General features: G+C 41.9%; 1 protein-coding gene across 1 annotated transcript in view; it reads left to right on the top strand.

Moving 5' to 3' along the window:
• TRPM3 (transient receptor potential cation channel subfamily M member 3) overlaps positions 1 to 18,565 on the top strand; it is a 466,869-nt gene that overhangs the window by 438,205 nt on the left and 10,099 nt on the right. The window contains 4 exon segments of the mRNA XM_032477819.1: positions 8,352 to 8,502; positions 8,623 to 8,707; positions 8,709 to 8,823; positions 10,780 to 10,912. Coding sequence (XP_032333710.1) covers positions 8,352 to 8,502; positions 8,623 to 8,707; positions 8,709 to 8,823; positions 10,780 to 10,912 — 484 coding nt within the window.

Here is an 18,565-nt window from a genome sequence, read left to right as displayed (position 1 = left end):
GGTGGAGAAATACTCTTTGTTTCCTTATCTTTTCAAGATGATTTTTAGTTGAAAATCCTTTCTTTAAAAAAAAAAAATAGGATAAATGTAATCGAACACCCAGCTAAGCTCTTTATTCCATCGCCTGTGATCTGGAATAAGCTATTGAGACATTTCTTCAGCCAGAAAAGGAAGGGAGGATCTTGAAATATCCTTCTTCATATTTTTAAAGATGATGCCCTTTATATCAAATATTGATGTTTCCTTTTTTAATTTCTCATGCTTTTTGGAAATAGTATGGTGTGTATATGAAGTAAATAAATGTTTCTTTTCCCCATGCATTACAGGATAAAATCAATAGGACAAGTATCTTAATCTTTGGGACATGGGTGCCTACACCTGATACCTATTATATGAATCAAATTTCTTTCTCCACACTTTGAACTTTGGTGGTCCATACATTTGTTACCTGATCTGAACAGCTCAGGCTGTTGTTTGTTGAAAATAAGAAAAATTCAAATATCTGTCAATCTGTCTTTACGTTTGTTTATAATTGAGAGATTTCTCTCAACCCCATATTGGCTCTTTCTTCAGAAGTACAAAGGAAAGAGACTTAATAGTTGAGCAGGCTTGCATGGACATCTTGACTCTGTTCTTACTGTCTTTGAAATACTGACAGATACTAAAGCTTTCTGAGCCTTACTTCTTCACCTTTCAATGGGGCAATAAAATCTCTCTTGTAAGAGGATTATAAAGATTAAAATAAGGTGAAGTAAGAAAAGCTCATAGCACATGGCCTTACACTGAAGCATTCAATAGGTAGTCACTAGCATTATTACACTGGAAAGGCCCTGTGAGAGAGAGAGGAGTACATCTAGGCTTTGGGGTCAGAGAGGAGGAGGACCTATTTCTGCTTCATTCATAATTGCATTTCTAGTCCTTAAAAAACTAAAACTAGATTTTTCCATATGATCTAGCAATCCCACTTCTGGGCATATATACAGAGGAAACACTAATTTGAAAAGACATATGTGCCTCAATGTTCATAGCAGCACTATTTACAATAGCCAAGACATGGAAGCAACCTAAATGTCCACTGACAGATGGTTAGATAAAGAATTTGTGATATATTTATACAATAGAATACTACTCAGCCATAAAAAGGATAAAATAATGCCATTTGCAGCAACATAGATAGACCTGGAGATTGTCATACTAAGTGAAGTAAGTCAGACGGAGAAAGAAAAATACCATATATCACTTATATGTGGAATCTTAAAAAATGACACAAATGAACTTATTTACAAAACAGAAACAAACTCAGAGATAGAAAACAAACTCATGGTTACCAAAGAGGAAGGCTGGGGAGGGATAAATTAGGAGTTTGGGATTAGCAGATATAAACTACTATATATACAATAGATAAAAAACAAGGTTCCTACTGTATAGCACAGGGAACTATATTCAGTACCTTGTAATAGCCTATAATGGAAAAGAATATGAAAAGGTATACACACACACAGAGAGAGAACTGAATCACTGTGCTGTACACCAGAAATTATCACAGCATTGTAAATTGACTGTACGTCAATTTAAAATTTTTTTTAATTAAAAAAAATAAGTGCATCTCCAGAGCCAGTTCCCACTGGCACATAACAGGAACTCAGTATTCTTTGGATGAATGATTGAAGGTTCTGGCATTCTCCCATGTTAGCTGTGTGATCTGGGGGGAGGTATTTCAGCTTAAATGCAATGGCTGATGTGAAGTACCAGCACAGAGGCTGGCACATGTTATACTTTCCGCAGATGTTTATTCCAAATCTCTACTGCCCTTCACTTTTGGTGATTCCCAAATAACGAACTAGAATCAGCAGTTCCTGGGGAAGTATCCATTTTAAAAGCTGTCTTTTAAAATGGGCAATGGGCAGTATCTAGGAGCCCAGGATGCATGTGGGAGGGTTCCTACAACACCCTCAGGGTGGTCCTTTGTCAACAATGTCGGGATCTGAGAAAAGCAGGATGTCTAATTTGACCCTTTCTGGTTCCTGGGGAACTTAAAGGTAGTATGTGGGCATGAGGAGGGTCCTGAAAAGAGGCATAGAAATTATCTTTCACTGAGCTGTAATGTGCTCGTATTTGAAAGAACTAAGAGAAAGTTTCCATCTGTTGTGTCAACTTCAGTTGATTGGTCGTGCTTTTAGGAGTTTTGTCTTGAAGAAAAATTCCAGGACCACAACCTGACATTCAGAAAGCCATCATGGTCGATTAGGAATGTCTGCCATGTGTTTAAGATGGGGTGTTATGGCTGGGGTGTGCTGTGGAGATTTACACAACAGCATTCAGAAGGGAGACTTGCCAGATGCTCAGCATGTTCCTTTGCAGTTAACTGCTAAATTTGGCAATTACAAAAACAAACAAATAATCAGATATCTGGGATTTTTTTCCCCCTCTTTCAGCTTTTGCTCTTATAGGACCCATCTTACATTAGCAGGTCATGGTGGCACTTAAGATCTTGAAGTAAGTAGGAAAACAGACACTGCTCTGGTGAAATTGGTCACATGTAACCTTTATAGAAATGCTTGACATTGCAGGTCAATGTACAGTGTGTGGTATTCCTGCCTGTGTTCACTTAGCAAACATTTATTGAGCATCTACTATGTGCCAGGCAATGTTATAGCTGCTGTTTCTTTAGTGAACAAAACAGACAAAGACCGTTTTCCCTATGAAGCTTACATTCTACTGAGGGATTCTGTTGACACTTACTTTAGTTATGTGATACGTCAGCATGACGCACATAGAGAAACCATAGAGGATCTGAATTTCCAAGTGTTTGATCCCTTCTACTTTTTCCATAATCGCATGAATGCAGCCTTCCCACTCTACCTGCACCTCCACCCTGGGGCTTCTGGAGCCAAATCTACCTAAGATCAGCTTCTAGAACAAGGCTTTCTTTACTTTGGGAGTAGCTGGCTATGTCCAGATGCTTGGCCAAAGTTTCCCAAGTGCATTTACCCTACTGACTTGATAATAAGTGAAATCTGTGTCGTTAGTCTCTGAGTCATTGGCCCCAGTTGGACAGCTGAGCTTTGATCAGTGTGGATCCCTTACGCTCTTCTATGCTTGAGGAAGAAGCAGAGCAGCGGTCTCTGGCTCCGAGACCCTGAAGCTGTGATGCAGCCATGATGTCAGGTCAAACTCCACATTCTCAGGTGCTGCTTCCAGCCTTTTCATGCTGCCCCAAGACTCTGGACGCAGCCTTGCAGGAGTGGTGTACACAGACTATCAGTGTCTTTAATTGCTGTGGACAGGGGACGGGAGGTGAGGCGATTGTGTTAGCCAGGACTCAGCGGCAAGTGATAGAAACCCAATTCAAACTGACTGAAGGTAAAAAGGAATTTTATGGTTCATGTATCTGAAAAGTGCTGGTTTGGGGCATGACTGAATCAGGAATCTGTTTCTCTTCTCTGTGATGGAGTCAGTCACTCATGGGCAGGCCCTGTTTTCTTGATAGCCTTACATTGCATTGTGAAAAGAGAGCTTCTCTTTTATGTTAGTTCCAGCAAAAGTCCCAAGCTTTATGCCCATTGGCTCTGATTGAGCGTGCTGGGGTCACATGTTCATCTCTGAACCAATCACTGCCATCAAGGGATAAAACACACTGATTAATCTCCTAAGTGTGGAATTTGAATTCACTTTACCCAGACTTCATGGGCTGAGAATAGGGGAGGGTCAGTTCCTCCAAGGGAAACCAGGACACTCTCACCAGGGAAAGGGGAAATGTATACTGAGCAGGTGAAACCATTGAACGTCCACTAGAGACACTCTGCATTGACTGCCACCAACAAAGAGGGAGCTGACAACATGTCACTTGGTATGAAGGTGGTAGTGACTATGCATTTACTTCTTGCAGGAGGGTTGGGAGAAAAACCACTCGTGTCAGTTTCCAAAGCAGGGAAGGAGGAGGCACGATGGTAGCCACCAGCTCACTTGCTCCTAAACATCCCATGTACTGTCCATGTACTGTACCCAGGGTTTGTGGGCCCTGGAGCATTTCCCTGGGATCATGAACCCCTAGACAATGGCTGGTGCCATTTAACAATCTAGATAATTTACCCCTATCCTGAAATCTGCTGCTTGTCAGGGCTTTAAGGCATCCAGTTCATCTTAATCAGTGGTAGACATCTGTAAGTTTGAGTCATAGCACTTTCTGGCGCAGATAAATGCCCTGAGTAAGGACGTGGCTAGGAGCCATTAAAGATCCGTGTTTTGCACTAACTGATGCGTATAATGTTCACTGCCTCTTTGCTGATATTACCAAATGAAGGCTGTTTCTTAATGATGCATTTTAATTGTCATTATCACTGTCACAAGGATCATCTAATTCATTTATACTGCACTTGTTGCTCTAGAATCTAGATGATGGTCTTCAGGGCTAGTCCTGACAAACAGAATGTGCAGTGTGACCGAGGCTCAGGGGGCTACAGTTGTGCTGCGCTTCTTCAGAGCCTCAGCAGAGCTCACATCACCCAATAAATACAATGTTCTGCTCCGTTTCTGTGCCCCCTGAACTCACTAAACTGAGTTCCTTAGCACAGGGACTGTCTCTTTAATCCTCAGCATCTCCTGCACCACGCATATAATAATCGCTCAACAAATGTTTCTAGAATAAGTGCTGTGTTTAGTGATTGCAAAGTAAAGGGGAATAAGACATAGTCCCTAACCATGAGAAGCTTCAAGTCTGTTAGTTACAAAAATAACACTACCAGCGATTACACCAACTAATGCTAATCAAGGGCAATGTGCTCGATACTGAGCTAAGTGCTTTGCATGCATGCCTCATTTAATGATCTTGACAACTTCCTCCCACGTTGTATACTATTACTACCCCATTTTACAGATAAGGAGGCTGAAGTCTGTGGAGTAAGCTAACGTCACATCATTTGAAAATGGTAGAGTCAGGTTTTGAACCCAGGTCTGCCTGTTATAATGCATGTTCCTAACCACTAAAGTAATACTATGTCTATAAAGGCAGGATGAATAAAAGGTGGGGCCACTTGAAACCAGTGAACACCTACTGTTCTCTCTGTTTTTTTCTCTAGGCTAGAAGAAGGGCCATAGTGAAGGAAGTGTCTGCATCTTTGCTAAATATAGGGTCAAAAGATGGAGGAGCTCTGCTCCTCACAAGTTTGTTTTACATTCTCCCAGAATGTAAAGAGAAATTGCAGAATGTCATTGAGAAATGGAGATTGGGGATTGCATCTGTAAAAACCGTGTATACTTTGTACCTTGCCCCAAGCAGTTCTTTCTCCTTTGTCAGTTTCCCCATAGAGACCTGAGCAGAAGCCAAAGGAAAGGACAGCACAGAAGTGACAGCCCCAAGGGAGGTCAAGCCGCTGGGAGGGTTGGGGGACGAGCTTCACTGAGGAGAGAAAAGTAAAGTGAGCTATTCCATGAGGCCTATGGCCAAGTGGGTAACAGAGACCCTGGCATGTGGTTGAACATGAGAAGCATTCTCATCAAGCCAAGGGTGGGATTTCTGGAAAGGACCTAAGGAAGGAGCCAGCAACTGCTGAGAGCTAGAACTGTCCATCATGAGTAGACTTGCAGAGCTGTGGCAAATGTTAGTGCTCAGCAACCAAAGTGTGTGTAATGATCTCCTTTATTCACTCAGCAAACATGTGTGGATATGTGTGGATATGCTGTGTATATGCACTGGGCTAGGTATGCACTTCCAGGGAAACCATGAAGGGAAATGTTCCCAGTAGGAATCTCATGTGGGACACAGACTGGTAAATTGGTAATAGTGACACAGTGTTGAGAAGCCTCCCAAAGGGGCAAGCAAAGGGAGCTCTGAGATTATAAGGAAGACAAAGTCACTAAAGAAAAGAGTATTTGTTAAAGATCATGACATTTGTTAAAGATGATAGGAGAGACTTTATTCAAGGGGGGGCTACTGCAGTGGGGTTCTGTAATAAAAGAGATTCGGTGTGACTGAGTGCAAAAAAAAAAAAAAAAAAAGGAAATTTATAGCCAGGAGAAAGGTGTGGGTCAGTGAATGGAAAATCACTAAGAGGAAATGTCAGGAGTAAGGGGGGTTCTGGCTAACCTGACCTAATGGGTTCTTACTGAAGACAGACCATTGTGATTAGACGTCAGATGGAGGGTGATGGAGGATGAGGAACGTGGTCAGATATCAACTCTGATCAGATATTGAGGTTGGGGATTCTGGCTAAACTTGACTGAGCAGGATTGTTGCTAAAACTGGACAACGCAGAGACAAAGTTGGAAGTCCAACAGCTGAGGCCTAATTGGAAAAGAGCTCAGAAGAGCCTGAGTGGAGTTCAGCCAAGTAGGGGAATATTTGTCAGTACCTACCCCATTCCTGGCTGGAAAGGGGCAGAAAGCTAGCTGAAAGCTAAGTGGGCATGGAAAAGGTGAATAGGATTCACCCAGCTGCAGCAGGGGAGTGGGAGCAGTGTGTCGGAGGGGCTTTTTGGAAATGAAAGAAGAAGCGTGGCTCAAAATCAGGAAGAGAGAGCATGACATTTCTAGGAACTACAAGAAACCTGGTCCAGCGTGTGCTTGGAGGGAGAGGTGGAAAGTGGCGAGAGATGGCACTGGACCAGCCACCCTTAGAGTTTGGACTTCATCCTGAAGCCAGCAGGGGGCCCTATCATTGGGTTTTCCTTCCAAAAGAGGATCAGAAGCTTTTACAGGGCTGTCTTGGGTGGGTAAGGTCACATCTGCCAACAACAAAAAGGATGCCAAGTCTGAAAACACCTGTTTCCAACACCCAATCATCTTGCAGGCAGATCCAAAGGAAGCACTTTGGCCATCTTTCTCTGGCCATAGAAACAGAGTCTTGGTGTCCTGATATTATTAAAACCCTCATAAACTGAGAAGATGTATTTTGGACTTGAGAGCATGTCAAAAATCATATAATTTTTCCAGCCTAATTCTAGCTCACTAGACTCACCTTAGTGGCACCTGAGAATTCCCTGGGAAATTTTAAAAGAAATATCAATGCCTGGGCTACCCTCAAAGATCCTGATTCAGTTGTCTGAGGCAGAGCTAGGAACTGGTAGTTTTTAAAGATCCCTAGATGGTCCCCTGTGCAGGCAGGGTTGAGAACCTCTGCAGAGCACACAGCCTAGCCATGTTAACTCCTGAGAAGGAAATGGACTCCCCTGGCCGTTCTCCAGGTACTCCAGCCGAGATTCTGGGTCAACTTTGCATACCTTCCTGGCAGATCTTCAAAATCTGCCTGTGGCAACTGCTGAGACCTCTTCATGCCCCACTCCCCTTTTACAAATAGATGCAAAAGAACCCTGTTCTGAAGCCAACAGAAGACATCCAGAGAGGGAGAGCGACCTCACCTACTCCTGGGCACTTAAGGGCATCAGCCTCATCTCACTCTCTGGGCTGGGTTGTCCTGCAACGCTAAGGAGCTTTGTCAAGGATTTGTTTTTCCCCTGGATTTACCCGGAAACTCCAAGCAGGCCTCATTAGCACATTACTCACACTCACCCAAGTCCCACACATCACCTTCCTCCTCACCCCCACCTCCAGATCTTTTATTTTTCTCTATTTGCCCATTTATTCAATGCAGTTGGCTTTTGTTCCCTGTGCCCTGAAAAGCACCTATTTAGAATGGCAATGCCGCTGGAAGAAAAGCAGGTGGCTACAGGCTCCATGGTCCCAGCCCATGGCCCCTCGTTGTCCTCCCCATGAAATGCCATCCATCTGGAGCACTGAGCAACACCCCTCCTAAATACTTCGAAGGCACTGCCCTGTTTCAGTCCTTTCACACTGAGACAGCAAATCATTAACTCAAGCCCCTGGGTGGTTTCTTGCAGCAATTAACAGCTGCCCTGGTGTTAATTCCCAATCAACAGCCCCTCAATCCTGCTGCTCTTACAGCTGTCGGCTTCTGGCCTCCACAGCACATTTTGAAAGTAACTCGGTGGGGCAATGAGACTCTGTCCCTCCTGCACTCCCTGAGGAAGCCCTCACCAGGCTTCTTGGGGACACCAAGTGCCCCAGGGACTGGGTGAGTCAGCAGGAGGCTCCACCCACCTCTTTCTTGTCAGATGACAACTTGGGAGACTGACAGAACTAACTCTCCTTTGCAGTAGCAGCCCCTTGGGATATTCATGAAGCTTTCATTTTCCTATTTTGGCTTTTTTAGAATTCTTTTTCTTTTTCTTTTTCTTTTTTTTTTTTTTTCTGTTTGTTTTGAGATGGCTGTATTTTTCCTCCACCTAAAAAAAAAAAAAAAACAAAAAAAAAAAAACCCTCTCATTTGAATCAGTCTTTTTCTCAATCACGGAGCCACACAGTTTCTCACATCTTACCTGTGTTGCTTCCTCTAGCTCCCTGTGGACAGAATGAGACTCGAGAGGATGGTAAAATAATCCAACTGCCTCCATGCAAGACAGGAGCCTGGATTGTGCCGGCCATCATGGCCTGCTACCTTCTAGTGGCAAACATCTTGCTGGTCAACCTCCTCATCGCTGTCTTTAAGTAAGAGGGTCCTTCTTCAGAGCACCTGGAATGGAGTCAGGAAACTGAAGTGGGAGGTGGGTGTGATGCTTCAGAAAGCAGTGGAGTTTTTCACTTGATTCTCTCTGGTCTCTCTTTCAGCAATACATTTTTTGAGGTAAAATCAATATCCAACCAAGTGTGGAAATTTCAGAGGTATCAGCTCATCATGACTTTCCACGAAAGGCCCTGTTCTGCCCCCACCTCTGATCATATTCAGCCACATGACCATGATATTCCAGCACCTGTGTTGCCGATGGAGGAAACACGAGAGTGACCCAGATGAAAGGGACTACGGCCTGAGTAAGCTTCAAGTGACAGCCCCAACAACCACAAAGCAGAAATCCCCACCGCTTCTGTAGACAGTCATGCAGGACCACTGGGCACCTGGTTCCTCCTTCTTCCTGCCCATAGCTCGGAAGACTTGGAAGGGAATGGGGTAGGGGGTGTGCTTGATGCAAAACTATGCTGGAAAGAAGATAGTCAAGCATTCTTAGCCTCACACCTTTCTTAGTGAGATAAAACCAGGATCTAGTAGGGCTCTGTTAGCATCTTCATAAGTTCTAAGTTTCTCACTTTCCAGATGTCCCACCACAAAATATATCAACCATGTTAATGCTCCCAGGGCTGCAGTATATATAATTTAAGCATCCTGACATGAGTTGAATTGAGTTCTAGGTGACTAATGTTGATTTTCCATGATCATTTCTGGATCCATTATGTTTTTAAGTCTTAAACGCTCCCCAAGCCTTAAGGGTTGTACCTATATGACTTCATGAGGAAACCGGCCCTGCTTTCCATGATTCCCAGGACAAAAAAGAAGACCCTGCACCAACCACCTTGTAGCCCAGTGTTTCTAGAAGGAGGTTCGATTGGCATTGGGGTGGAATAATTCTTCATTATATAGGCTTGTTCCACATATTGCAGGAGATTTAGCACATCCAGCCTCCACACATTGAATACTAATAGCTCCTGCAGGTTCCTGAATGTCCATTGGGTACCACCCATAGTTAAGAACCATTGGGAATCCAGCCCCATACAAGCAAGCTACTATGGTTTCTCAAAGGGTGTCAAATAGACCACCTACACTAAATCTGCTGAAACAGAGCCTCTAAGATTGTGGCCCAGGAATTACCTCCAGGTGATCACTAGTGCAGCTAAAGTTTGAAACCAAAGCCACTTAATAATCAGCTGCTTCTCTAAGTCTGAAGCTTTTAACAACTTCTCTGATACAGCCATGCCCAACTTCTCTCAAGACATTAAAACTGGAAACTTGGAGAGGGGCTAAGAATTTCCAGATTCACTGTTTCTATCTGAAACACCAGTTAGGCAAGTAGAAAGCTCAGGGGGAGAAAAGATACAAATTTCCACCGGGCTTTTTCTACAGCTGTATCAGTTATGAATTTGTTTACATGCTATTAACAGAAAACCAGACTAATAATAACACAAATAAATAAGGTTTTACTTGTCTCACATAATGAAAGGTGGAAAGGTAAATAGCCCAGAGCCCAACAATGACTCACTGAAGTAAAAGACCCCAAGTCCTTTTGTTTTTATGCTCAGCTCTTTCTTATCGCGCTGTCTTGTCTGCTGGTAGCAAAATAGCTGCTGCATTTCCAGTCATCACATTGTGTTCAAGGCAGAAAGAAGCGGGAAGGTGAAAAAATGTAGAAAGAAGCAGCCCCATAGCTAGAGTACATCAGGAAAGCAAAATCTCTTCCCAATACACAACCCCTTCCTGCAGTAGAATTTTGTTTGTTTGTTTTTTGAGCCAAACTGGGCCTCATGGTTGCTGCCAGCTTCAAGAGACATGGAAATGTATGTATTTGAACTTCCAGCCTCTGTAGTAGGGAGAGGGAAAGGAGGAATTGGGTTGCAAAGGGTTTTTAATAAGGCCAAGGAACAGTGTCTGTCTGCCACACTTCTCAGCCCAGAAGCTGAGTTTTCAAGAAATTCCCATTCTCTGCATAGCTTCCCTTTCCTTGATTTCACTACATTCTTGGCCTTACAACATACATAATTCTTAGCAGTAAACCACATATACTCAGGTGAGCTTCAGAGACACGTAATGAATCTAATGCCCAGAAAGAGGACAGTGGCACAAGTTGCCTGAGTGGATTTGGATTTAGTCTGAAACTTAGTGAAGAATCCAGGCCCCCTTCCCTAACCTCGATTTAGCTTAGGAATGCCATTTGGCCCACAAATCAGAGGCCATCGCTTTTACTTCTCTGCCTCATATCCCTCATTTCTTTTTCACAGAGCTCTTCATAACTGATGATGAGCTCAAGAAAGTACATGATTTTGAAGAGCAGTGCATAGAGGAATATTTCAGAGAAAAGGATGATCGATTCAACTCGTCCAATGATGAGCGGATACGGGTGACTTCAGAAAGGTGTGTTCCCTGGGCACATGCCTCTTGGGGTTGTTTTATACCATGGCATGCCTTATCAATTGATTCTGTTTGCAGGGCCACAAAAAAGAGACCCTCTTGTGTTTACTATCATTGTCTGAGAAATCATCAAGCTTATGAGAGAACAGAATGTTGTCTCAAGTGTCTATAGAGCAAAACCCCAGACTTGTAGATCCTAGACTTCCCCAGCAGGCAGTAGCAGCCGCCTTCCTGGACACTAGAGATTGTTGAGTCCAGGACAGGGCAGGGGTTGCTGGCTCAGACCAGAAATTAGAAAGATCTGACCCAGACACAAACCAAGAGAGACCCAGCCCAACTCAAGGCTCTTCGATAGATTTGTGTTTTCTGTAGATCACTGAGCATCTTCTCAAAAGACATAGTTGGTCCTCATGCCTGGCTCATATGGGTGCTCAGTACCTTCAAAATAAACCCAGCAAGAGACTTGTGAATTAGTTAGAATAATGGTTGAGGGCTTTTTAAAATTACTTTGTTTTTTCTTCCTATAGAACAAGATAAAAGCAAAGAGATAAAAGCAGGGTTTTCTCCCTAGTTATTATATACTTCTAGATCTTACTGACCAAGTAGTCTTCTAGACCAATAGGGCTATAAAAGAAAAATCTCAAAATAAAGAGACGAGAATCCTTTAAATGTAATAAATCTAACTTTGTGCAAATGGATTTACATTTTCTTATTTTTCTCATTTTCTGTAGATTAATACAAACTTCATTCCAGGCTGGCATATTTAAAACCCAGCATTTGGGAACCATTCTTCTAACAGAACACCTCTAATGTTACAAAGCTTTGCTGTAACTTTACATTTTAAGCATTTGCAATATAAAGATGGCAGAAGCAAATTATAAATAGTGGGAGAAGGTATGATATATTGATGATTTCAGTTGATATATGACTCGGACTTCTAAGATTTGAGTCAGTCACCTCTAATTTTCTTGAAATGACATTTTGTCTGCTTTCCCATGTCATACATTCTCTAGTGGCTCTGCAGAAATTATGCAAGTGGCATTTTTCTGTCCCTGGCCCTTTATCTCTTTAGAGAATGCAGTTTCTGAATCACTATGTTATACACCAGAAACTAACACAACATTTCAAATCAATTATAGTCCAATAAATAAAAAAAGAATGCAGTCTGTATAAGTAGGTATATATGAATATGCCATTGAATGATTGTATTCATAGTACTCAGCCAATATTAATAAAGTTTAAAGCCATGCACAGATTTTATACACATCTGTCATTGCAAAATAGAGCATTTTGTGATGATGTAATGTGAAGCAATTTTCTGGCAAACAGAGGAAGGAGCTGCAAATCTGAAGATCTCTCTCATGCTGAAGCCTTGGAAAAGCTATTTATTAATGGACATATAGCCATGTGGTTTCCAGAAAATTGTGCCATGTGGACACATTGTCCATTGCTCAGACATATTTCCAAAGCATATATCCAGGAGCCTTTGAAACGCTTTCTGAATTCAGAAGGCCATAGATCTGGAAAGAAACGACATGTAGGGAAAGGAGTGTTAAGATGCAAAGAAGTCTTTGCCTCTCTGGGGTCTAGAGGTGTAGACACTAGGGCATGTAAACTGTGCCCTTGTTACCAATTCCTTTTGGATGGAAACAGAAAAGGAACTGCAGCACCTCCACCTGGGGCTCTTACCCCCACACCTATAAACTCTTCCAGACTTCTTCCCCAAGGCCCTATTCCTCTCTGGGTCATTATAGAGCCCCACCCTTCAGAAAGGTGACTATGGAGAGCAACTCCCAGAGATCTAGGACAGATCCAGGCCCACCCTCCCTGTGTCCTGGGCGTTAGCTGACCTCCTGGAGTCACGCAGCCTGGAGGACCAGGGTGAGCTCTTGGCCAAGCCCAGGTGCCAGAGAAGTGAACCTAAGCCCAGGCCTCATCCGGCTTCTGTTGCTTCTGTGTTTGAGGTTTAGCTTTTGTTGGTAGTGGTGGTGGTTTTGGTTTGTTACATTTGTAAATGTACCAAAAAATAACATCTTTGAACACTAGAGTTGTACTCAGCACAATAGAAATGCCATGAGGTACATGAGGGAACAGATACCAACCGAAGGAAGAGTGGACCCACATTACCCACATTCTCTAGGACATGTCCTTCCCAGGCGGAGTGGCAGGCAGAATCACCTGCCCGATTTATATCAGAGAAAGAGAGAGAGATGACAAAGAGATAAATATGTATAAACACACATTTGAATGATATATTAAATTTCATACATTAACTGTGCACATTCTATATAGTATACAAAATAGTATATAGTTCTCCCTTCGTATTAGAGAACTTCAGTACAGGGATGTGAAATCAGAAAAATTAAGAGCTGATTCTTTGCTCTACTAAGAACTTGGGGAAAGGGTTTCTTCACATAGTGAGCCCCGTGCCTCTCCCCCTGCTACTACCTTTAAAAGACAATGTATTTATACAAGTAATACAACTTGTATTTATACAAGTTCTGTTTGCAGGAATCTTTTTAGAAATACAGAGATGCTTCTGTAATTGTCTGTTTAAATGAATCATTACTAAATCATATTTTTGTACCCAAATGGATATGTATAGGGCTCAATACATTATTCAAGAGATCATTAACACTGTGGAGGAACTTGATTTTGAAAAATCCCTGTCTTTCCCATTTTTATATAGCAATGACCATGATGCATCTAAAGCAATAGAGTTCCAGAATATAATGAGCTAATTGAGTAACCAACACCCTGCACTTACTTGGGATAATATCTAACTAATGATAACTATATTAACATAACCAAATTTTTAAGCTGTTAAGCAGCATTGTTGACTGGCTTTTTTTCTGAGAGTTTTTTGACCCTTGGCTGAAGATAACCAATCCTTGGAGTTTGTTCCATCAAATTCCATGCTCATCATCCATTAACAAGTTCGGTTCTTACGCATACTGGGCTTTCACTGTGTGCCAGGCGATAAGGCAGGGCCCTGTCCTCAAAAAATACAGTCTCATTGAGTTCTACTCAACCCAAAGCAGGAAGAGCCAGAAACATCTAACTCAGTGGTTCTCAGACTTTAGAAGGCCTCAAAATCATCTAGAAGGCTTGTTACAACACAGGTTGCTGGGCATCTGCCCCCACCCCTGGTTTCTGATTCACTACATCTAGGGTGCGGCCCTAGAATTTGCATTTCTAACAAGCTCCCAGGCAATACTGATGTTGACGCTGTTTGGACTACACTTTGGGAACCACTAATGCAACACAATGGACAAAACTAAGAGTCCAAAATAGGAGAGAACGATGCAGAAGTGTATTCACTGTGGAGCATGAAATTTGTCACCTTACATTCAGGAAAGTTTCTGGAGGTCATTGGGCACAGATTACTTGTACCCAGAACAGTGTTTCTCCCACACACCTGAACAACAGCATTTAATAAGCATGTATTGAGCAGGGCCTGGGATGAGGATGGGGTTATAAGGACTGCGCTTCAAAAGAATGTGTGGTCCAGTTACACTCAGCCTCTATTTGAACACCTAGAAAGAGGAGAAACTGCCTTAGATACCAGCCTTGTGAACAAATACAAAAGAAAAAATTAAATTCTGTTCTCTCTGAAAAAAATACTTTACACAGGTGGAGATCACTATCATCTCCCCACTTTGCTGTGTCTTTTCCAAACTAAATACCCCAAGATCCTTTAACTGTACTCATCATGCTAACAACAAATCTCCCACTACCCTGCTCACTTTCTCAATATGTACTTCAAATTGTCAGCATCACCCTTAGTTCTGTGTTGTAGTTAGAGCCTAGATTTAATTCCTTTATTCATTCATTTACTATTTTTGAGCATATTCTGTGTGCTAGGCTAATAGAGTACAACAGGACAAGTAGTTCTTGTTGCAAGGGAAAGAAGACAGTATAATGGAAATATTTTAATACCAATTCTGCAGTAGCTAGCTGTGTGACTTTGACCAAGTTACTTAACTCCTCTGAACCTATGTCCCCATCTGCAAAATGCGGTATTAATACCTAACTAGAACTTTAAGTTATTGAGATAACATATATGAGACATTATGATTGCGATAACTAGTAGTTATTATTATTTAATCTACACATTTTATTTGCTATGAGGTTGCATTACAATCATAGCAGCCAAGTCGTATCTTTCGTTCACAGTGAGCCTATAATTAATTAAAAACAGGGCTTTTTCACATGAGCTGATTTAAATATCCTCAGATCTCTTCTTGTGAAATCTTTGTTTTTAACCTAAAATTGGGACTTAACATTTATTGATGTGACACTTTTAATTTCCCCCCTTCAGCTCATTATTCTAGCATTTTAAGGACTACTTTAACTCCTGATTTTATCATCAGTCTATTAATTTTTCATCCTGTTCGTTTTATATTATTGTTTCATTGATAAGCATACCTACTATATCTTCAACATAATCCACCAAAATGCTCACCAGCACAGCTCAGGTGAACCAAGACAGAGCTAAGGAATTGCATGACTCCCAAAAATACCTTTCATGATGACACTGACCCATTTTTCTACCATCTCTCATTTAGTTAATCACCCAGCCAGATATCCACATTTCTCCAATCAGCCCAGTGTGTCAACCTCCCTGCTAAAATCACAATGTACTTCGTCAAAAATATTGTCCATCTATGTCTCTCTATTAGTATAAATTATCAAGAAAGAGTCATTAATACTGAGTTCCCAGCCTCCTGTTAACCAATCCTATCTCTTTAAAGTACTCAAAAGACACCATCAGCTTAATTACCTGCTACTAAGCCATTCTGTTATGCTGCCAAGAACTGATGTCTAACTCCCATGATTCGTAGAACTTAGGAATGTTGAATATTAAGAAAACGTTTCCTATCTTCAGTCTCCTGGCTTATTATTTCCCTTTGGTTCTTACTGGTTACGTACATTTTCTGGTGATCACAGATGGAAGTTCTTTTCTGGTTCCTTTAACTCATTTAAAGCAGAATTTGCAAACTGGTCGCTCGTGGGCAGCATCTGCCCACAGAGGGCTGTTGTGTAGAGCTTGCAGTGATTGTTAAAATTCATTCTGAATGCCTATGGACTGGGCATGCTCTCTGCTGCCACAGAATCTCTGCCTCTGTTCTCTTTAATACGTTGTCTGCTTTACCTACTTACTTTATCTGCCCTGAGGCATTTGATTCTCAGACCCCTAACTTAAAGCTTCCAGTTCATCCTCACCATCACCCCACCTGTAAGGCTCCAGCTTGTCAGAAGATTCAGTTTGAATTTTTTCCTTGATGGTAACAACTTAAGCAAACTGGGATATACATTATTCCTTACTGTCATCTTTTAATCTAACATTCTCTCTCCTAAACTGATAGGTTCTGTACCCTTTTTCCACTTCACCTAGATTCAAAAAAGTATTAGATATGTGACTATTAATAGTACATTCAACTTACAATTTTTCATAACAAAGAGACAGGAATAATTTAGGATATATGAGATTTATAAGTAATCAAAAATTAGTGTTAGCCAAAAAAGATGAGCTTCACCTACGTCCCACCAAATCTTTTTCTAAAGCTGTTCTTTGGTATCTCCATTGATAGAGCTGAGTTTAAACTTTTCTCCCCCCCCCCTTTTTTTTTTGTCCCAGAGAGAAGGATAATTGGCTCAAAAGGAAGGGGAGGTAGCCCTAAAGGACTCAAGTAATTAACAAATTAGGTATCAGTCTGTGGATAAGCAGGAGTTCACATTAGCAGCTCTGTGTCATTGCCTTTGATCCCCAAACCTGTGACAGTGTGCCCTTTCCCCTACAGGAGCACCCACAATCAGGCTCATGTGATACGGGATTGTTTTTGCTTTTCATCCTACACCCATCCCACTGCTCGCACTCAGGAGAATATTTGAAATTTAGAACAGACATGGCCTGACAGTTCTCTTTTTTCTTTTACCGTATTTCCTTCAACCACATTTTGAGGCTATCAGAAAAGAAGGTGAATTTCTAGAAGGTAAAATCCTTAAAAAATTACATACTGAAATTGAATAGATCTGTGCCACCAGAATCTTCAAGTGGATGTCCTTTTCCTTATCACATTGGCTGTTAGAGGCTAGTTGTCTTACTACCTGGGTTTTTTTCTTAACCCACCTATTGAATCCCCTCTGATGGGGCTCCTGTCATTTTCTTGGCCCCCTGGGAACAGGAGCCACCGCACATCTTTCAGGGCTCTATTGGGTCCCTATTGTGATTGCCTCCTGAGTTATTCTGAAATAAGCCACGCAAGGTCTGGGGAGTTGAAAGAGGGAATGAAGAATAAAGTGTTTCTTCCATACAGCATCTTCCTTTCCCAGTCCCTTCTTTTCTTACTTAGTCTTGTCCCATATCCGTCTCCTTGAGGATTCCTGTTGATCCATAAATTCTTATCATTCTTCTCTCCACTTTATCTCCCAACATTTGACCAGAGTCAGCTCCTAGAAACTACAATCATGACCCAAACTCTTGGCTCATTCCTCAGGCCTATTTATATCTATGATGCATGCTCATTTACAATTAACTTTTTAAGAATTCTTTTTTAAAGATTAAGGAAAGCACTCTATTTTGGGGACAAGCACATATACATTTGACTCTAGGAAGTTTTACTTTTTTATAACTCCTACTTTAAACCCTTAACAGTCACATCCATGACCTAACTGATGACACAGGTGGTAAACCCATCCAGAATCTGGAAGAAAATGAATCAAAGAGTACCCCCCACCTTTTTTTAAAGTTCAACTCTTACATTCCAGGGCATCTCAGAGCCCACAGGAGAGTTAAGATTCGGTGAAGAATAGCTCCTTGGCCCTGTTCTAGAAGGCTTTCCTTCTGCAGTTCCATTCCCTGGAGCCAAACTGCTTATCTTCATTCTTGAGGCTCCCACTGGGCACCTCCTTGCTTTCCTGGGGGCCTGCTTCCTCCCTGCACTTCCTCTTTCTTTCTCCCATCCCCTTGGGCTCCTTAGTTTCTGGGTTATGTTTACTGCTCACAACCAAGTTCTTACCCTTCCAGTAACTCTTGGTGCCTCTGCTTGGCCTCTTACCTGCTAGTTTTCTCTGCAGTGTTGGATCCTGGGGCTAAAGCAAGGTGGGATGCAGGGAGGGAGGTCTCCACAGTGCAGGGAGCTATCTCACCATGCTCAAATCAATGATCATGTGCAGTTATGCTCAGGGAGCATCTTTATCTCTTCCCATACCAACCTTGTACACACCAGACTTCAAGAAAGGAAAGGAGAGGGAGGAAGAAAACTATCCTGCCTGTTGTTACCCTGCCAACACTAAAAAGCTAGGGGGACCCAGTAACTAGTGTGTCTCAAACAAAAACTCTCATTCTATAGAAATGTACCGTCTGTTCTACTCCTGACTTTAATGAAGTATTCTACCCACTTACCCAAAGCTTGCTGCATTACAAAAAATAAGTTGCAGTACTTGCAGAATCAAACTCCATAGGCTAGATGGTGAAAAAGTGAATTGTAAATCTACACACAGACCTATTACTGTAAGTAAGTAAGGAATTTGTTTCTGGCCTATGTTTATAATCACAAAACAAAGCGAAACAGGGAAAAGTTGAATTTTCCTTCTGAATCATCTGTAGTAGCTGGGTGAATAGCATTGGGTTTGTCATATACAGAAATGCTC

This window comes from Camelus ferus, chromosome 4 (genome assembly GCF_009834535.1).
Source record: "Camelus ferus isolate YT-003-E chromosome 4, BCGSAC_Cfer_1.0, whole genome shotgun sequence".
Taxonomy (NCBI): domain Eukaryota; kingdom Metazoa; phylum Chordata; class Mammalia; order Artiodactyla; family Camelidae; genus Camelus; species Camelus ferus.
This window is presented reverse-complemented; position numbering and strand designations above follow the sequence as displayed.